Source organism: Cucumis melo, chromosome 4 (assembly GCF_025177605.1).
Source record: "Cucumis melo cultivar AY chromosome 4, USDA_Cmelo_AY_1.0, whole genome shotgun sequence".
In the NCBI taxonomy this organism is placed as follows: domain Eukaryota; kingdom Viridiplantae; phylum Streptophyta; class Magnoliopsida; order Cucurbitales; family Cucurbitaceae; genus Cucumis; species Cucumis melo.
The window spans coordinates 3,976,278-3,997,557 of NC_066860.1; the positions used below are offsets into that span (position 1 = coordinate 3,976,278).

Consider the following 21,280-nt stretch of genomic DNA (forward strand, 5'->3'; position numbering starts at 1 on the left):
TATATATATATATATTGAGAATAAGTTAAATTATAGTTTTGGAAAGTTTAAAATTCTGTCTAATTAAGTCATTGTATTTTTAAAAAGTTTATATAGGGGTCACGAGATTTAAGTCCAATAGAAACTGATGTAGTTAAATTATTTACCCCCACAAAAAGAAAAAAACTTTGCTTTAAGGCATAATTAATGATTAAACATACACCTTATACTGAATCTTCATAAATTTATTAGAAATTTTATTCTTTAACCTTCTAAAAGTTACTTTTTAAATATAAGTAAATAAATCAAAAATATTTTCAAATATAAGAAAATGTCATTGTTACTGGTTAATATTTGTTATCTATCATTAATGTCCATTTACCGTAATAAGTCAAAAGGAAATATGAAAGGTATGTTCCATTAGGGTTCATTTGTTGTTGTTTACTTGTATTCCGTAATCATAATGAGATATGAGCTCTACGTTAAATTATGTAATAAAAAACGTAATTTAATTGTGTTGTTTTGTAATTGTAATGAGATATGGGCTCAACATTAAATTATGTAATCAAAAGACGTAATTTGATTGTGTTGAAAATTTAAGTAAACCTATTAGTCGCTATTGTTATGATTACTATTACTTTTATAGATATTGTTACTCTTATGATATTAATGTTTATTGTTATTATTAATATTACCATTATTGATGCGATTAGACACATAATTCTAATATGATAATAGAAACCATCGATAAAATGTTATTATGATTACAACCATTTTGATTATGAAACAGGGGGAGGGTCTACATTAATTAGGAATAAACAAAAGAGAAAAGGGAAAGAAACAAGAGGGAGGAGAAGGAAGGAAGGAGGGGCCAAGTTGTGGGATAAAGAAGAGTAGAAAAATATGAAAAGGGTAAAGGGTCATTTTGGGCTCAAAACAAGTAATTAATTCACTTCTCCCAAAGGAAAAAAAAAAACACCAAATGGTCTGTTGTTAATATTAATATTGACCCTAAACTTAACCCAACCCAAACACTCAAAAACCCTGTTTCTCTCTGTTCTTTTATCACCATAAATACACCCACTCCTCCTTTCTCACTTCTCTCGCTCCTCACTTTCCTCACTTTCCACTTTCTTTCTCTCTTTCTTTCTTTCTTTCTTTCCTTTTTCTTTTTCTTTTTTCTTTTTGCCTAAACCCAAAATGGCGATCACAAAGACAACCAAAAGCCCACAAACGGCGGTGCTGAAACACCTACTGAAACGCTGCTCCAGCTTAGGCAGAAATAAGACCCATTACGACCAACCTGGTCTCCCTTTCGACGTCCCCAAAGGCCATTTTGTTGTCTACGTTGGTCAACACCGAACAAGACACATTGTCCCCATCAAATTTCTCGACCATCCTCCCTTCCAAATCTTGCTCCAACAAGCCGCTGAAGAATTTGGGTTCGATCATGACAGAGGCCTCACTATTCCTTGCGATGAACAAGTCTTTCTAGCCTTAACTTCTTCCCTTCTTACTCAACTTTAAATTCACATATATATATATATATATATATATAACTTAGTAGTTAGTGTTTCTTTTTTCTTTTTCTTTTTTGTTATTCTGGCTTAAATGATGAAGCTGCTGCACTTGCTTCTCTGCCATATAATACTTTGAAATTGAATCTGAAGAAAGGAAGAAGAAAAAGCCACGACTCCCAATGAAGCAAAAAATTTGGGGAAATGGAAAATTTGACTAATGACAGTAAAAGAGTGGAAATGGGGTTGTTTGTTTGTTTGTTATTGTGAATGTGAATTTCTCTGTCTTTTAATCCACTAATTTAGTCACTGATTTTAAGGGTTTTGTCTACTCTGTTTCCCTTTTAAATTTTTGCCACTTTTTGCGTTCACGGTTTGGGTTTTCTCGATTCACTCGAACCGTTTTTTGCCGTTAAAACTGTTAGAAAAATATGGAATCCAAAACGCAATGGAATGTTCTGTAAACGCTCTTTTCCCTTTTCTCTTAATTATTAATTATTATAATTATTATATTAATATTAGCATTTGGGTTTTGAGAGATGATCTTATATTATGGTAATAATTTAAACTAATTAAAGAAAAAGATCAAATATGAAAAGGACAATTTTGGAAGAGCAGCAGACTGAGAGGAGAGGACTCCGCAGTGTAAAATAAAAAGAAAAGAAAAAAAAAAAAAAAAAAAAAAAAAAAACACTCCGGATTGGAGGAAGGCATGTGAGTAGGGGCCACAACCTCAGAAGAAATTTGTAAGGATCGGACGGTTGGGAATAAAGATGAGTGTAGGCGTAGGAAAGGGTGAAGGGGAAGGGGAAGGCATAGGTGGACATCGGACTTCTCACTCATTCAACATAGAAATCACTTTTTTCAGGTCCACTGCAATAAAAAACCTCCCCTTTTTCTTCATTTCTACGCTAAATTGCAAAATACAATCCTAAATTATTATTATTATTATCATATTCTATTTTTTTATATAATAATTCAACTAATAATTTCTATAACCATTATAAGCTTATGGATCCAATTTTAACATCGAAAAATTGAGATGGGTGACAAATTTGAGTATGATATTTACTTTTCTATTTTGCATGTATGATACTTTTTAGTGTAGGAAATGTATCAAGTATATATCAATATTGTATATTGGTAGTGTAAGAAGGTATATCAAATATATTCTTACTTTTTTATATCCAATGTGTTGGGTTTTTTTTTTCTATTATTGAAAAAGTAAAATTCCAAACTACGGACCTAATTTAAAAAACTTACTTAGTCAGATCTATAAGAAATCCTTTATTATTTATAAAAACATAAGAATTCAATTTTTATAATTGAAAGTTTCAAAATGTACATCTATGCGGGTACATGTCGATGAACTAATGATCTGAGTAATATTCTAATTAAAAAAAATATCATGTAATAACTTGGGATTAAATATTTAGGTAACCAGAGATGCACTTAATTATTTTTATTTATCAATTTACTTGCTTTTATTATTATTGTTTGTTGTTATTAAACTTATTATGTATAGTTTTATTGATTAAGACATTTATGCCTTTGTCTTTAAACAGTAGCTATTTAATTATAAAAATAGTTTGATGGGTCAATGGTAATAGTGTGAAATGGAAAGTTAGATAGGGAGAGAAACATCTCATGCAAAATAATTTAAGACTTTCCAAATGTGAGCACTTATAATTGACCCTATTTTTAGAACATTGAAGAGTATTTTTAACTAACTATATCCCTCTCTTCATCCCTTCATAGACTTGAATTACATAACTTATAGTTATAATGTTCTTTTTATCAAGAAAAAAACAATCTAATCTTAGAAAATGATTAATTGGTATATTATAAATTATCATTGCATTTTTTCCAAAGTTGTATAACATATAATAAATTCTCTTCCCATCTTTTTATGTAGGGAAATGTTTTTTAAGAAAAACTTACGAGGAGGGAGACCATGTAGGCTTAGACCTCAATTTTATTGATAAACAAAAACATAGATGTTACAAGAACAGGCTAGAGGCAAGCCCGAAGAAACAACGCAAAGTCAAGTGCTCAAAGCATTAAGATTTAGAAAAATAGTACTTTGGCTGTAATCTTTAAAGAGACGATGCTTACTTAACCACATACCAACGAGGTTGCATACATTTTTCCAGCTACTGTAGAAACTACTCTGAATTTCGTTGAAGATCATGTTATTTCTATCCAACCATAAAGTCCATAAAGCAGCCAAAGTCACATTGAATTTTAGAATGTTATATATACTATTCTGATTGATAGCACACAAGGTATGGCATATTGATTTGGCAATACTATCTTGCATTGAAAATCCTATTTCATCGAGGTTCTTCTTCCAAATACTTCTTGCTTTAGCACAATGAATGAAAATGTGATTGATATTTTCAACAGCAAACTTCCAAGAGATGCACCAGTTCAAATTGAAGCAAGAATTAGGATATCTCTTTTGAATGAGATCCATTGTGTTGAGTCGCTTGTGAATTACGGTCCACGAAAAGAATTTGCATTTTTTTGAATTCTTGACCTCCATAAATTGTTGAAAATGGTAGTTTGGATGTTCAGAGGGGGCAAAAGACTTTCTTCGAAAAGAACACGTTTAACTAAAGCAATGGAAAAAAGTCCATTACTATTTAAAGGCCAAGTTGATTTACTTGAGCCTTTGTTAACGTCTATTGCAGGAAGAGAATCAATGATTGTTTGTCAGTTGTCTTTTTCACTTTGTTTCAACTGTCTTCTCAGATAGAGGTTCCAGTTATTTATGTTGTGATCCCACATGTCTTTAACAGTAGACTGTTGTTTACTAGAGATAACAAAAATTCTAGAAAACTTCTTTAACAGTGGAATGTTTAATTACCACACCAGTTACTATGCCAGAAAGAAAAAGAATCACCGTTGTTAAGAGTCCATCTAAATTTTGTTTCAAACCAATCCTTGCCTTTTAAGATGGATCTTATGGAGCCTTTGTAGTGCTGAATTTACTCTCGGTAGGAAAATCACCTTGAAAACGCTTCGCATATTTTACATCAATGATTTTCCTCCAAAAAGAGTTGGTTTCCTAATGATATCTCCATATCCATTTTCTTAAGAAAGCAAAGTTTGTGCTTTAATTTTAGTGATACCAAGTCCACCGTTCGCCTTTGGAATTGTGCATAAAGACCTGTTTATGAGGTGAGAATTCGAAGCTTTTCTATCTCTCCCAAAGCTAGTTTCTCCAAAGTTTCTCAATTTCTTTACAAACCATCATAGAGACTTTGAATAAGGAAAGAAGGTAAGTTGGAGTGCTTGTGAGAGGAGTTGATTAAAGTAAGTTTACCCCAGAGAAGTCCCCAAGTAATTGAAAGGGAGATTTTGATGAACAAGACCCCACTTATCAACAATAACCTTAGTTCTCTCACTGTTAACATTGATTAGACTTATAGTAGATTTTGTGGTATTGATTTTAAGTCTCGAAACCCTTTCAAAAATTTTGATAGCAAAATAAAGATTGTTCAAGTACTTATCATTATCCTCAATGAAGATGAGGATGTCATCAGCAAACAACAAATTATTGAAACTACAAAAATCATTTAACGCAACACCTTTTATGGCCCCCTATCCTTTAGATGGTTTAGAAGTCTGCTCAAGTAATCAATTGCAAAGACGAAAAGGAAAGGGAGGATTGGGTCACCTTGACGGATCCCTCTTGTTGAGTTGAACCTCCTATGAGGCTTATCATTTATGATTATAGAGTATTGAACATTGTTTATGCAAGCCTTAATCCATCTTCTCCATCTCAGCGGATCCCCTTTCACTTTCAGCATCTAGTCAATGAAACCCCAATTGATTTTGTCAAAGGCTTTTACAATATCTAGTTTCAGTATAAAATATTTGGCCTTTGAGGCTCTCCAGAATTCAATAGCTTCATTTGCTATCAATATTGCATCAGTAATCTATCTATTGTTCACAAAAACCATTTGATTTTCTGCTATGGGTTCTTCAAGCGAAAAATTGAGTCTAGTAGCCAAGGTCTTTGCTATGACTTTATAGAGGGAGGTGGTAAGACTAATAGGCCTATAATAAGTAGTTTTGGTGCATTTGTCTTTCTTGCCAATCAAAGCAAATTGTTGTTAACATTCTTGTTGATGATACTTTTTTTGTGGAAATCTTCAAAAACAGCCAATATGTCATCTTTGATGAGCTCCCAATGTTTTTTGAAGAAAAGCATGGAAAAACCATCGAACTTTGCCATTTTTAAGAGAATCAACAGTCTATCTGATCTCAGCTTCCTCAAATTTTGCACATAGGAGATTATGAAGTGTGGAGTTTATTGGGCTCTAATTCAGGTTATTAATCTAGAGGCTGTTAACTGCTTCTTCTTTATAAAGTCTTTGGTAATGAAGGATGAAGGCATCTGCAATGGCCTGATTTGTAAAGTGTGTTTTAAGCCACCAGAATCTTCAATCTCTGATATAAGATTTCTCCTTTGGTTTTGTTGAGCACATCTTGTGGAAGTAAGCAGTGTTTTCATCTCCCTTGTCAAGCCAATTCTTCATAGCTCTTTGAGTCCAATGTTGAGATTGTTTCAACTCAATATTACATAGATCCGATTTGAGAACAATTCTTTTTGAATTGATTAAGTCAGTCATCTGGTTGTCAGCTTCCAATTTGTCAATCTGCTCACTTTCTCTAATCAGGTATTTCCTTATTTCAAGAAGATTGTCCTAGTTTTTGTGTTTTCATTGGTTGATTGTTTTTGTCAAGGCTTTTAGCCTTTGAATAAAAAAGAAATCATTTTGACCATCTTGTTTTGAATTTTCCCACTAAACCTTAATGTTTTTTTTTTTAAAATCAATTTCCCACAAGGAAGAATTGTTTAGCCTAAAGGGACATGGACCCTATTTGATTTAAGTTGTTTCTAAGACAATGGAAAATTGATCAGATACCATCCTGACCAAAGATCTAGAAAAATGCTGATTACAATGGTGTTCCCATGATCTTGTGAAAAGAAAGCGATCCAACCTTGAATAAGTAGGAGTCAGTCTGAGATTTGACCATGTAAACTTATTGTTTGATAAAGGATAATCAACCAATTGATTTCTTTGGATGAAGTCGTTGAACAAGTCCATGTTGTTTTTATCCAGCTGTTTAGCATTGGTTTTATTTTTCCATCTGATTATATTGAAATCTCCAGCCAGAAGCCAAGATGGACTGCAAATATTTTCTAGGTTAGACAGTTCATCCTGAAAAAGCTATTTGTTATTATTTCTAGCTGGACCATAGATTGTTGTGAGCCACCATAAGAAACCATCTTCATCCTCAATCTGAATAGAAAGGGAAAAGACCATAAAGACTTTGTGTTGAAACCATTCAAAAAAGAAAGTTTAGTTTCTCTGAGAATTATGAAGTCAGACCCATATATGGAAATAAGACTTTTTATTTGGGCTCTTTTAGAGGGAGAGTCTAACCCTCCTACATTCCAACAAAGAAACTTCGTTGTAAACTAGTATCACCCAAAAGCCCTTGGCCTGTATTACCCGATATCCCATTAGTTACAACATTTGAGGAGCTAGCAATAGTTAAAGGGAATTTAGGAGACAATTTTAAGTCATTATCTTTAAGCCACTCCACTAGTTTTTGCTTGAAACATTTTTCTTCCTCTTCGAAGTTGTTCTTTGTCTTAGAATCAGTTGGACAATCTTCTGGAATGGTGGCAGTCTGATCTTCCTTGGTTGAAAGCTTCTCATTGTTGTTGAAGTTGCTGATAACATGTGTTTCCTCACCAAAGTGATCATCAATTTTTTCTATCTGCTCTAGACTATTGAAGTCATCTGAATTATATTGCTTTTCCACAATAGTCAGTGATCCCAAATTAATTTCCAAGTTGTTGTCATCATTTTTGTTCTCATTCACGATTAAGGATTGTAGTTGCAGCTTATTAGAGCTTGTTGCAAGCTATTTTTTAATGTGGTAACAGCTCTTTTGTGACTTCTTTGATCGTGTATCTCTAGTGTCAAAAGATTCCCAATGATGATCAATCGGTGGGCTTTTAATTCGAAGCAACCTTCAACTTGCCAAAATCGAGCTATGAGAGAGAATTGCCTGTGGGGAAGAGAATGAGACTTTCCTCTTTGAGGATTTGGTGAGATCTCTATCATAAACAGTCATAGTTGACTTCCCTTTCTCTCTCTTTTTTTTTTCTCAGAGTCGAATTATTGAAATTAAAATTAGTATCAGAAGAGTTGTAGTTCTTGGTCTTTGCGTGTGATCAGAATCTGTGGAATTAATGTACTTGGAGGAGTTTCCGATCAGCTTGTTGTTTGAGACTTCCGGAGGGATGGCATGAAAACCGACAAAGTGATAGATTTTTTAGCTAGGATTGAATTCATCAAACTCCATAGCTGCCTCATTTTTTAGAGTACCATGAACTCTGACATTCCTTTCTATCAACTATATGCTTTCTTACTTTTATTTAGAGAAATGTTATATTCTTAATTTCATAAAAGTTATTTAATTCTAATGATATCCTATTAAATAATATAAGATTTCATTTCAAAACAAGATTCATTTTCTATTCTAAATTTTAGAGTGTATTTAACAAACACCACATTAGTGTGTTATTTTAATTGTTTTGTGGATCGTGTCTTCTTCTCCAAAAATTTTCAAATATAACAAAATTTAATAACGTTGTAAATATTTTTCAATAGTTTTGAAATTTACGACGATTCCCTAATTAATAATCAATAGCTCTAGAAGTTAATTTTCCAAACAAATTATATTGATATCATCATTTTTTTAATATAGGTATTCTTATAATTCTCTTAATTTTCTAATTCTTAGGTTACACCCATTTCTTTAACAACCAAAATAAAATAAATAATTAAAACATAAAATCCTACAAAACTTTACAAAAATAAAAGTTTCTCCAGTTATTAACACACCCAACTACTATCGTACAATTTCGCTAAAATATCATACAATTTTGTTCAAAATATGTAAGTCTAAAATCATTTGTTGTTTTATTTATTATCTTTCTTCTAATTATAGTTTAATACCTTAATTAAAGTGTGTAATTTTAATTAATTATTTATTTTAGATAAACAAGGGTAAATTAGTTCACAAATGGGAGCAAAATGTATTGAGGAAGGGATGAAAGAAAAAGATAAAACATATAGAGGTAAGATGATATTAACGATTTACATGTAACACTACATTTTTTTTTTATTTCTTTTAAGTTTAAGAGTATTTTTGAAACTTTTGAAAGTTCATATTATATTTTAAACAAAATCCTAATGATTTACATTCAAAAGTAACAACAATGGTATTTGTTAACTCATTTTAAAAGCATTTTTAATACAAATCATAAACTTTATGGAAATATAAAAGTGTGGCCCCTTCTCGTAGTAAGACGCGAACTCGTGATATATATATTCACCCAATACTAATAACAAGTCACAATTACACAACATAGAGCTCCAAAATGAGCATATATTTGTACTATAAATTTCGAGTTCATGTGTTTAAATTTCTCTTTTTCTCTCTCTCTCTCTCTCTCTCTCTCTCTGATAAAACAAGGAAAGCGTCAACAATAGTAAACTTAATAAACACGCAAGATTATTAACCCAGTTCGATGACACAACATCTATGTCTGGGGTCCTTGACCCAAAGCTAGGGGTTTTTATTAATTTGATTTAGATCATAACAACAGTCTTATGATCTTTAGTACAAAAGATTACACAATCGTTTTAATACTCTATACTGTAAATGATGCTATTAACAAAGTAATCTAAATCACTTACAATAAATCAAATAAGATATACTTTTCCTTTTTAAGTACTTCTTCTAGCTTGATAATATAGAGTGTATTTGAAAATTCTCCTCCTTAATTAAACGTCTCTTAAGGATTCACGAGCACAATGCGAGCTTCTCACACTTCTATTTCGTCAGTCAAGATCCACATAACAATCAAACTATTTTCTAAGCAAACTTACACAGTTCTTCACTTTACTCAAATGTTTGCCATAAACTATTAATCTTGAGATGCTTGAGTGTTGTCTTGCCTTGCTTCAATCTGGATGTATATATGGGAGTTTATGCCACGGATGAACAAACTAATCTTTGTCAAATAAAACTTTCCTTAACAAGATTATTTTTGTCAAACAAAATAATCATTTTGTAAAAGAATCTTCGTAAGGAAAACTCTCTTAATTTGACAAAATAATATTTTCTGAATAAATAATCATCCTTTACAAAAAAAAAAAGATTCCACCAAATAACCAACACTCTCTTTTATGTCATTAGTGCTTTTAGAAATGTTAGTAATCCAAACACATACTATACATGTTATACATTATAGTTTTAATTTATATTATAAAGTAGTATGAAATTACAATATAGTTGAATTTCATGAAATTACAATATAGTTGAATTTCATGAAATTGAAAAGTTAGTTTTCAAATTCAATATAAATTTTAATGGATGTATGGTAGGTTTGAGTTTCAATAAAAATGTCGTAATTGGACTTTTAATGATGCCAACAAAAATTGTCAATAATAAACTAACAGTTGTAAATTGTCACAGTCGACTTACAAACCAATATATATTTATAACACTAAGTGAATCTTAAATTATTGATCATCGATTTAAATATCAAAATAGAATCTAAACAAAAACTAACTTAAAATATAATTTAAATTTTTATATTATATTTTGGTTTTGGGGTTTTCTCTTCTTAAGAAAGAAAAAAGTTGATATCTTTTCAAGATATTGCTGTCCAAAATTATAAACCATTAACCTAAATTTAAAATATAAATAACAAAAGAGAACCTTGAAGAAAAAAAGTATTAAATTTAAAAAGTTATTGAATATTTTTGGTTTTTACATCAATAATTATACAATTATACATTTTTTTATACCAAACAGATAATCGAAAAATCAAAATAATCTCGAAACAAATGAATTAAGAAATTTGTTTTCGGTTGTTGGTTTTTTAAAATCTGTTTTTAGTTTTTAAGGTTTTTTTTTAAAAGCAAAAATCAAACCATTGTTTTTTTATTTTTTTTATTTTTTTCTGTTCTTTAACAATAGAAATACCAAAAAAAAAAAAAGTTACTTTACTTAATTCCTTTCTCTCTTTTTTCTTCTTTTAGATTTCATCATATTATTGCCTGTTAAATTAGATTTAAAACTACTAAATATAATAGAATTTTCATAGATTACTTTTCTAGGAGATCTTTGGTCATATGGAAAAAGTATTTTGTACCCCATCACACTATATGTTAGTAGAATATGTATATATTTGCATTATCAAGAACACACTAGAAACTTCAAGCACAACTATTCTATATTAGCTACCAACTGAGTATAACTATGACTACATGAGTTTGCATTATCAATGTCCACGTCTAAAAGTTAATCTTCCATCCACAATATATAATTTTTACTACTTCCAAAATATGGTACTTTGTAGATACAATTTTTTTCTTTTCTTATTAAAAAAAAAAATAGAAAGACAAGTTTTGATATGCATGAAGCGAAAATAATATCATACATTGTGGTTAGTGATACCTCTCTTGATGAATACACATAAAATTCAACAAATATAATTATCAAAAGAATACCCATAAAGTAAAAACAATATATCTTATATGGACACATCCATCATCATGTAGAATGGAAATTCTAATATCCAAATTGCATGGATTATTTAAATTCTTGTTTTGGTTTTTTTTTTTTTTTCTTCTTCTTATTTCATTGGCCTTTCCAATCTCTCAATTGTTACTTTCACATTCGTGCAAGATCTCCTTTGTTCTCTTCCCAAGATTCTCTCTCTCTCTCTCTCTCTCTCTCTCTCTAAATATTAGTCTCCTATTTTCAAATTTCTAATTTCATATATGTTCAAAATTCTCTTATATTTTATGTATATTCATAGCAAGCATTCATGTGCATTAACTTAGACATCTTATACATTATATTATATGCATGAACTTAAGTTGAAAATAATGATTTTTTGTTTATAAGATCCTACGACGACTGTAGAACATGTATAACTTTCTTTTTGGTTAAATTAAAAATTACCTCAAGAATCCTTTTTTTATTTTGAAAAATATTCTTACTCTTTGAATATTGTCATATATATATATATATTTATTGATGTTTCAAATCCTTAAAAAAATTCATGAAAATTGAAACATGAATAATTGTTTTGATCGTGACATAAATGACAAGGCCATAATGTCTAGATTTTAATTTCTTTTACGGGTCCCCATACCACTACTTCATGTTCTAATTTTCATTTTATATTTCAAAGATACTAAATTTATCATGTTTATTAATTTCATAATCTCTTAGTCCTAATTAAATGTAATTTAAAGGCAAGAAGCATGCATGCCTAATGCCTTTGAATTAAGTAATTAACTAATAAAATGAATGGGATATCTTTTAATAATAAATGGCAATTGGAGTGAAGAAAGGCAATTGAAGTCATAATCATTGATTCACTATTAGTGTCGTTAATCCTGGAATTAATGCATTTTATTTAACATTAGTGCATCCCCTTTTAAGAAGAAACAGATCAATTTAAGAGAAAAAATTGGAAGGATGGGCAAAAAAGAAAAAGCTAATAAATAAATGAGTTAAAATGGAGAAAAGAATAAAAAGGGAAAAGAATAAGATTTTAAAGATGTAGAAAGGACAGAGTAGTTAAGATTATGAGTATATATATATATGAACCTTTGATAATTATTAATATATAGTTCACTGAACAAACATAGAATATACATATTATTCTTTCAATCTAATAAAATAGGAAAAAACTTATAAAAGAGAAAAAGAAAAAGAAAAAACAAATGGGATTTTCATCAACAACAGACCAACGCTCGTGATTGCATCAAATCAAGTAGTTCCCATGTCACTTTATGGATTTACTAATTTAATTATTTGTTTTTAAACTTATGGGCTTAAATTTAAAATTTTAAACATAAAAAACAAAACAACATGTTTGTCTATGTCTACTAATCCAACTTTTAGAAACACAAAACAAAATATCACACTATAGATTATATTGAAGTCTAGACTTAATTTAGGATTTAATGAATATGGTGTTTGATCAAAAAGATGAGAAGAGATGGGTTTTGGAGGTTGGCCCACACACACACACACAAACACACACACACACACACACAAAGGGCTTTTCATATGGTCTTATTAAATGAATGGCATGTGTATTATATTAATCTGGAGTCTGGGTCGGGGTTGAAGAAATGTTTGGTTGTTTAAGTAGGAGAATAAGAAAAAGTGTCACATGTGGGGGAAGTTGGGTGGGTTATAGGGGTATACCTTGCCGGATTTCAGCCCTAATGTTTGATTTTTTTTGCCTCCCTTAATTTCATGCATTAATTAAATCTTAAATCTTTAATAATTCCCACGTGGATAGATATTCAAGGTAGATTATGTATATATTAAACTTAGTCTCCATTGTCAGTGTAAAGTTATCGAAGTTTAATTAACAAAATAAATATGAAAATCTTGTGATATCGGAAATGGTGGGAGGGGGAACAGAATATTATTATTATTGTTGTTGTTGTTGTTGTTGTTATTTTATATATAATAATCATATGGGTATTAATTTGTTTAGAAAACATTATAATTTAGAGATTTTTTGAATGAATTATATCCATTGCTTAATTTAGGAAAGGACTTTGCTTCATATTTACTGCTCTGTCTCTTCATCACAAACATATATATATATATATATATATATATATGAAATAATGCACATGAAAAAGGGGACCTTTTAATGCTCTTTCAATTTAATCCGTACAGAAAACGATTTGTAATAGCGATTCTAAGGATCATCAATTTGAAGAAAATAATACAATAATGCCCCTTGTTGTGTCCACTATTAATGATCAATACATTTCAAATCATTCTTAAATCTATAATTTTTGTTTATTTTGGATCCAACCGACATATTTGATAATGTTTTAGACCATTTAATCTCCATTATTATTGCTTAGTTTGTTATGTGTATAACTAACAAGAACGAATTGTGTAGAATCTAAATCTTGAGCTAAACTAGAAAAGATTGAATTGAGCATACGGTATTTGGATCTCTAAAGTTTTGTTTGGAAAGAGATAGTTGTAGATGAAGTAGTTAGTCTTAAAAGTATTTCTAGATATAGTAAAATCCAAACAAATTTCGATTCAACTCTTAAAATATTTTATTAATAAATTTCAATAATTCAGAGTAGAGTTCTATCCCATAATAGATTTTGTCATACTTGTAATTTTAAAAAATGTTGTTATGCATTTAACTATTAGCTTTAAAAGTATTACTTAGGGCAATTACCCTTTTTTTTTTTAGCTAATCTTAGATAAAGACAAAGAGATCCTACTTCTGGACTTTCGAGGAGGTGTACATCTATCTACTCATTATGTATTGATTGTAGCTAAAATGCATATAATGAGATGTTGTAGTTGATGGTTGAGGTTACGTGATAATTATGCATATTTGATGGATTATAAGATTATGGATTGTGGTGTCTATTAGCTTTGACTATTAAGTGTCCCTTGGAATCACCACCTTCATCAGCGCCATGATTACGTGCGTTCGATGAGACCACTGATCTGTCATGTCATGTTTCTTATTCAGTTTTTTGTTCCGCTATCGGTATTTTGAACTTGAAAATTTTATTTGAAACCTTAATTACGTTATTTTCTTTAAAATTAGTTAGGGTCTGAATTAGACGTATGTTTTTCATAATATTTTACTGATTTATCAAACTATAATTTCCAAATGATTATTTTTGTATTTTATTTAATAAAAAAACCAAATTATCCTCTTTTCATAAAATTTTAAATTTGTCATTTGTTTTGAAGCAGTGATTACTAACTTAGTTTGAAAATTGGATCGTCCTGTTCTATCTCCAAATTTCATGTTTTATTATTTACTTATTACAAATATTTTCAGAAGTAGTTCTTGTTTTGAAAATTTGGCTAAGATTTAATTGTTGTAATTGGGAAAACATACACAATGGTAAAGAAGGAGAGAAAATACGTTTATTTTCCAAAAGAAAAGGCAAAATGTTTTTCAAACAAAGCTTTAACCCCCACGCTCAAGTTGACATTTGGATGTCAAAAGAAGTTCGTAGAACAAAAGAAAAAATAAGTAATAATTTGATTTCTTTTTAACCGTTTTTAAATGAAATATTTATTTCTGCCTTTATGACAAAAACATAAATGTGAAAAATCATTTTCTTTTTCTCTTAAACCTTATGGACTCTACTGCCAGAATTTAATATATATACATATGGGACCACGTTTTATAAAGTGGTTGAAACAAGTTATAATCTAGTTGGTGCATAAGTTGTTAAAAATGGAAAGGCAATATGTTGGGGAAAAAGAAGGAAATTTATCTCATAATTCATCCATTGACATTTCTACATTTCACCCGATCTCAACTCCAACGCCTTCTAATTAATGCAAAGCTCCGCAGTTGTTAATTATTATTGGATGCAAAATACCCAAACTGTATTATATAGTGTACTGTTTTTGTACAGCAAACTTGAACTATGGACCCAACAGTTTTAGCTGTCATTGATGATTTGCCTCAACCCAAAGTACACCCATGTGCTTCAATTACCCCACATGGAACCCTACACTACATTTCAACTCATCAAATACTCTGCCCCATCCTCTTCCTACACTTTTCATCTGCCTTTGCTTGTCCAAAAGCCCAATAGAAACCACACCCCCAATTGAGTCCAGTCCAAATCCAATCAATGTTAAAAGTAAGTAAGAAGATATTTGTAATACATGGTGTTCCAGTTCAGAAAAATAACCACACTCTAGATCATGGTAGAGGAAGACAAAAATTTAACAGATGTGAATATAATGTACAGCATTAGGTACATACAGAAGCTAGAAGAGGCCTTTGAAAGCATCATTTTATGAGCTAACTTTTATCACATAGAGCTCCCAAAACTGACTTCCCATCTAAGATTTTAGATGTCTATGTTTGGTGGGGTTTTTTTTTTTCTTTTTTTTCAATTTTTAAATCTATTTATATTATTGAATGAAATATTTTAAACAGAATGATATTATCATGCAAGAGAGAAGCATGCCTAATGACTGTTGTTCTTTCCTTTTGAGGAGAAGAATCGACTAAATCCTCGAGTTTGTTTCTCTGGAGTTGGGGCGGAGGAGGAAGAAGAGGAGCTTGATTTGGTTGGCCTGTGTTTTGGATGTTTCGAATTGATGGGTGACAAGAAGCTTCCTCCTTCGCCGTCCGAAGCACTGCAAGGGGATTCTGCACCAATTGTCGGTGTCACTGTAGAAGTGGCAGTATCATTTTCAGACCGATCGAGGTCGAGAAGATTGGTGCCACTTTTAGATGGTTCATCTTCGATGAACTCCTCGCCTCTGTGACTTCTATCGCTGAATGGAGACCCGGCAAAATCTGGTTGCGGTCGCAGAGATTTCAATTGCTTGCTAAGAAGAAAAATTGTTTCTTGACATTCTGCCAATTTCTCCGCCGCAGCAGTCAACTCTATCTCCTAATATAACAAAAGGATTACCAAGTTCAATAAGAAAGTCCAAAAGATTATTTCATTACACCTTAAATGGGACAAGCTACTCTTGAACGCCATTTCTAAATACAATAAAGGAAAACGGGAACACGGCTAAATATTGCATTAGCGTTTCCATAAAAAAAAAAAAACGATTTTGCTGAACAAGCTACTGCTTTTCTTCAAGCTCATTCGTTCAAGAATATGTAACGATGGTGATTCTAAAGCGTTTCTAGGGGTCAAAGCATTTTCTTTTAAAAAAAAAGCATTCAACTTTACCTGGCTTTTCTGGGGATCACCATCAATAGCTGAAGAACAAATAGCGCAGCAAACCTCATTCCTGCAATGCAAGACAGAGGAGACGAAGAAAATTCAGACTTGGAGATGAACTAATAAAATGAAAACAGATAAGGATCCATATAATAAAATCAGGCATGACAAGGAGAATTGGATTGTGAAATTTAGGACTGTCATATCGACGCCCATCATCTAACGTTTTGGATAAACATATTATATAGGCGGTCTCATGATGTTTGTGCAACAGAGAAAAGTACAAGACTAACCTTTGTAGTTGCTCTTGCAGCTCCTGGCACTTGGACAAAGCCTCGTGATGATTCCTCTTCTCATCTTGAAGATCATTTTCCAAAGCTTCAGATTTAGCTCGCAGAAGATTTAGTTCAGTTTCCAAATCCTCTGCACGTGCTTCAAGTGATCTGTATGATTCTGCCATACATTTCAGCTGTGTTTCCGATAAGCTGTTTGACTTTTGAGCAAAAGCTAACTGTGATCTAGACTCGGCTAGCAGCTGCTCTGTTTCCTGCAGTTTGCGTTTTGCTGCCTCAAAATCCTCTGAACATCTTGCTAAGTCCTTTGACAGGTTCTCCTTCGCTAATCTTAACTCTTCAATGTCTTCTGATGAGAGTTTGGGTAATCTTGAATTTGATTCATAGCTAGAGTCTAGATTTCCATCATAAGGAACTTCTAGATCAGAAGTTGGACTTGAAATATGGGAACAACCGTTTGTATATCTTTCATCTATTGAATCATTTTGGACAACCTTGTGTTCTGGTAAAGCAACCTTATCTATGCAATCAGGACTGTTAGCATCTCCATCAGTATCCTTGCATCCAATGAAACTAAATCTGAGTTCACTGGCTTCAGATAGAACATGAGATAGAACAATAACGAAGTCCACCAAACTTGTGTTGGCATGCACAATTTTACTAAAGGTGGCTGAGAATTCCTCAACTTTTTGACCCAGTCCATTCCCATCTGGAGATATTGTATCGTGAACTCTGGAAGCTTCTTTCCCAAGGAACAGCACAAATTCATGAATTTGAGAGATGGCAGCTTCCAGCTCTTGGTTCATAGGCTGATTGTGTGCAACAGGCTGGGTGAAAGCAATTTCTCTTTCTACTCCCAACCCAGCATCATCAGGATTGGCTTGCCTATCACATGTGGTATCAGGACTTTGCACTTCAGAAACACAACTCACACAATTGATTGTGGGTTGCTGAAGTGCATCATGAGCATCTTGCACAATGCATTTTATATCCTCCAAAATTTTTCCAGTATCCGCATCCTTTGAAATAGACTCAAAAATCATAGATATTCTTGATCGGAGTTTCAACAGAGGCAGTCCATTGGAATTAGCACACTCTGTTGACAAATCAGCACTAGAAGATACAACATCTTCAGATGGACTTGAATCCAGAAGCTGTTCAGACTGGATACCATTGGACTCCTGGCGCACAACTTCGGAGTCCTTATTGTTTGTACTATTCGAAGCAAGGATGGCTTCATTTGACTCGTTTGATTGGCATGCCAATTTTTCCATTTCCAGAAAGTCATCCATGAGTCCCAAGTGACTTCCACTTTCGGTTTTACTTAATTTCTCATTTTTCTTCTCCCTAAAATGGGAAATGTCAGAGGTTGCCGCTATGGATAGAGAATCTGCAAAACTCTGGCCATCTTCATTTCCATCTTCAGACATCGAGGTCAAGCTGGGAGGATGGCTTGTGTTTTGGCATGAAAAGCCATCAGCAGTATACTGAACAACAGACTTGGGGGAGCTTCTTTGGTGATTTCCATTTTGGAGTTGAGCCTCTAAATTTTGAAGTTTAGAAGCTGTCTTGGCACACATACTCCTGGAAGTCTGTAATTCACTATTACGCTTTGCCAAAGCCTCTTTAAGCATCTTCGTTTCCTCCTCCATGGCTAACATTCGTTCTGTGAGGAACTCATTTTCCTTTTGGAATTTCAGTGCATTATCAAGAGAAAAATCAGGCACAGATAACATATGTGGAGTTGGAGGCCTACTAGGTGACTTCCTTACTCGAGTGTCTCCATATTCCCTGCCTAAACTTTCAACCTCCAGCTTCATTTGAGCAAGTGCAGCAGGACCTGGCAATTTCTTCCGCACAAGACCACGTAATCTTTGGCATTCTGCTTCCAATTTTGTTATTTTCTTAACACCTTCCATGTGCTGCTTGTTGGCTGCTTCAGCAGACCTCATACTCATATTTTTTTCTTCATTACGGATTTCTAGCTCCTTGGAAACTATATGTAATTCATATTTAAGTGAATTTATTTCTCTTTCGCATGATTCAATGTTGCCCTTTAGCAACTCAATCTCAGCCTCAGCCTGTGACTTTTCTTCGCTTATTTTAATCAGCATGTTGGAACGTTCTTGTAATGACCTTGAAAGTGCAGCACTTTCAGCAGCAGACCTAAGAAGTTCTTGGTCTAAGTCTGCCATTTTCGATTCCAACTCAAGTTTAACTTTGTCCCACTGCTTAGTCTTGGTGAAAATAACGTCTTGCAATTTATGTTCATGTTCTTCTTTCAAATTTCTTATCTGTCTCATGCATTCCTTCAGAGCGCCATCCAAGTGTGATGCACGATCTTCAGCAGTGAGCTTGGAAAGTGTCACAGTCTCCAAGTGATTTTTTAATGCCAGAGCTTCTGCTTCAGCTTTCTCCCAACCTGTAGCGAAGACATTGGTTTGTAACTAAACATACAGAATAGGCAGAGAATTCCAATCAACCTAAGTTTACAATAAAAGTTCTCTCTCTCAAGATATCAGCTAATGATATATAAATACCTGAGACAGCTTCTTCAGCAACTTTAGCATGCTGTTTCACTAGGTTGTCCTTAGTAGTCATCTCCGACTGTGCAGCTGATAGTTTCTCATTCAGCTCTTTTATCTCACCCTCCAATGTCTGGATTTGTTCGTCGCGTGTTTTTACTTGATCCTCCAAACCAGTAAGATGTGAATACGTCTCAACAGAGATTTGAACATAACTTGGTTTCTTATAACCATCCTGTACGAAGAAAGAAGGAAACATGTTAAGAAAACTGGTTAAAGTTTAATACAAAATAAAATAGTATTACAAATTCAAATGGCGCCACAATTATCTAAAATTACCGAAGGGAAGTAACAGAACTATTGTAAGAAAAGTACTCTACTGAACAACTCAAGTGAACAGCAAGGATTTAATAGATGGGGAGGGGGTTAGTTATGCTAATTACCTGATCACCCTGAGTTCCAGCCGACTCCGATGCATTGGCCTTCTCTGCTGTCTTCTCAGATGATTTCTTCTTCCAGGGCCAACCTCGTCGGTCCATTCCAGGCTGCAGAAATTGCAGTAGCATAAGGTAAATTGAGGAGGTATAGAAGGGAAAAAATAGACTACACTAAAGCTCTAAACCAAGATTCCGTCAAACTTAGAGAGACCCAAACTTGTAATGGCATATTCACTTAGAGGAAGCTGCCAGAGGAATTACTTGGTTCTTATTTTTCTGAAGTGGTAGTTAATACTTTCTATGACACATCGTATCGATTGCGTATGAGACGTGAAAGAAAATTAAAAGAAAAAGAAAAGCTCACAGTTTCCAGAAAATAGAAAGCCCAAATCAACAAGGTAATATAAGGGTAGTGGGCACAGATTAAGGGAAGTAACTGTGCAACTTTTCGCAGGAATGGAGTGATGATAGTATAAGGTTCCAAAAATGGAAATTCATTTCTTTAAGCTCACATTTTTAGCAACAAAACAGACCACACCCAAACGCCGTGTAAATGCTATTTATGAGACACAAACAACACCACGATAAAAAAGTAGCTACACAGATACACCAGAACGGGAAGAAATTTAAAGAATGGCATGGCAGTTAGAAACTCCACCACTCATCTTAAACCACAATTTTAGAGAAGAAATTTAGCGGAATGATTCAGAAACTGGTTGAATGACTAAAAATGATTCACATAGGCATGCATGTTAACGATGTCTTCAGTATCCATTTAGTACAGGAATCATCGAGATCTAAGCAGAGAACAAATGCTAGACGAAGATCATCAACTCCAGAAGACAATTTACGTCTCTTGGAGATAATGTACAATTCTTTTATTGAAAATCGAAAAGATAAGAGTAAACATAATTCACAAAAGCAAGAAATAGTCAATTATGTTCTCAGGCAAAGCAAGATCCAAATTAATTAGAAAATAATCGTCCAAACTAGTTTACGACTAACAGCAGTGATTTAGAATAAAGACGGCGATAAAATGAAATTAAAATCGCTCTACACTTGAAAACCAAATTTAATTAGAAGAAACAGTGGAAGAAATTATCAACAGAACAGAAGAAGATATTTCCATGGAAGAAAAGAAAAATTAAGAATCAAAATCAAATTAAAGAAAGAAAGGAAAAAGAAAAAGAAAAAGAAAAACATCGCGATTGGGAGAACAAAACAATTTCATAATCGAACAGACAGTACCGGCCCCCTTTTCGAATTCGAAACCGGCAATAGACTGAAACAAAAGCTTGAGAAGAAAAGAGAAGGGTAAAGAACTGGAAATCGACTTACAAATAGAAATGCAGCTTGGAGGAAGAAGTATGAGATGGATAAAAAAAAAAAAGAAAGGAAAGGAAACAGTGAGTTTAGAGAGAAGGAATAGTGAGGAAGCGTGAAAGTAAAGAAAGCGAAGGAGTTGAAATTCCGGCAATGAAGATCCAAAGCGAGGGAATCGTTGATCGGAGAGAGCGGGTGGGAAGGGAAAAGTGACGGTGGTGAGAGTGAGAGCGACAGGAAGGGCGACGGCGGTAGTGGACAGGAGCGGGAGGGTGGGTGAGAGAGAGAGAGAGAGAGAGAGGGAGGGGGGAGAGAGAAAGAGGTGAAAAAATGAAAATATTCGGACTCGGTGTGTCCAGTCCACTAAAAAAAGGCAGG

At 32.7% G+C, this 21,280-nt stretch overlaps 2 protein-coding genes across 2 annotated transcripts; one reads left to right on the top strand and one right to left on the bottom strand.

Annotated features, from left to right (window-relative positions):
• The first annotated feature begins 1,097 nt into the window (after positions 1 to 1,097).
• LOC103503888 (protein SMALL AUXIN UP-REGULATED RNA 12) lies at positions 1,098 to 1,827 on the top strand. The gene has a single exon (XM_008468274.3). The coding sequence runs from the start codon at positions 1,180 to 1,182 to the stop codon at positions 1,504 to 1,506; it is 327 nt and encodes a 108-aa protein (XP_008466496.1). The 5' UTR covers positions 1,098 to 1,179; the 3' UTR covers positions 1,507 to 1,827.
• A 13,515-nt stretch (positions 1,828 to 15,342) lies between these two features.
• Positions 15,343 to 21,280, bottom strand: LOC103503889 (filament-like plant protein 4). Its single transcript, XM_008468275.3, has 6 exons — positions 20,918 to 21,280; positions 19,586 to 19,687; positions 19,158 to 19,377; positions 16,618 to 19,039; positions 16,334 to 16,394; positions 15,343 to 16,042 (listed from the first exon to the last, which is right to left on the bottom strand). The coding sequence occupies exons 2-6, from the start codon at positions 19,679 to 19,681 to the stop codon at positions 15,611 to 15,613; spliced, it is 3,231 nt and encodes a 1,076-aa protein (XP_008466497.2). The 5' UTR covers positions 19,682 to 19,687; positions 20,918 to 21,280; the 3' UTR covers positions 15,343 to 15,610.

Coding starts and splice junctions, on each gene's coding strand:
- LOC103503888 (XM_008468274.3), top strand. CDS start 1,180: ATGGCGATCACAAAGACAACCAAAAGCCCACAAACGGCGGTGCTGAAA.
- LOC103503889 (XM_008468275.3), bottom strand. CDS start 19,681: ATGGACCGACGAGGTTGGCCCTGGAAGAAGAAATCATCTGAGAAGACA. Junction 19,378..19,585: donor CTGGAACTCAGGGTGATCAG/GTAATTAGCATA, acceptor TTCTTCGTACAG/GATGGTTATAAGAAACCAAG. Junction 19,040..19,157: donor TGCTGAAGAAGCTGTCTCAG/GTATTTATATAT, acceptor TCTTCGCTACAG/GTTGGGAGAAAGCTGAAGCA.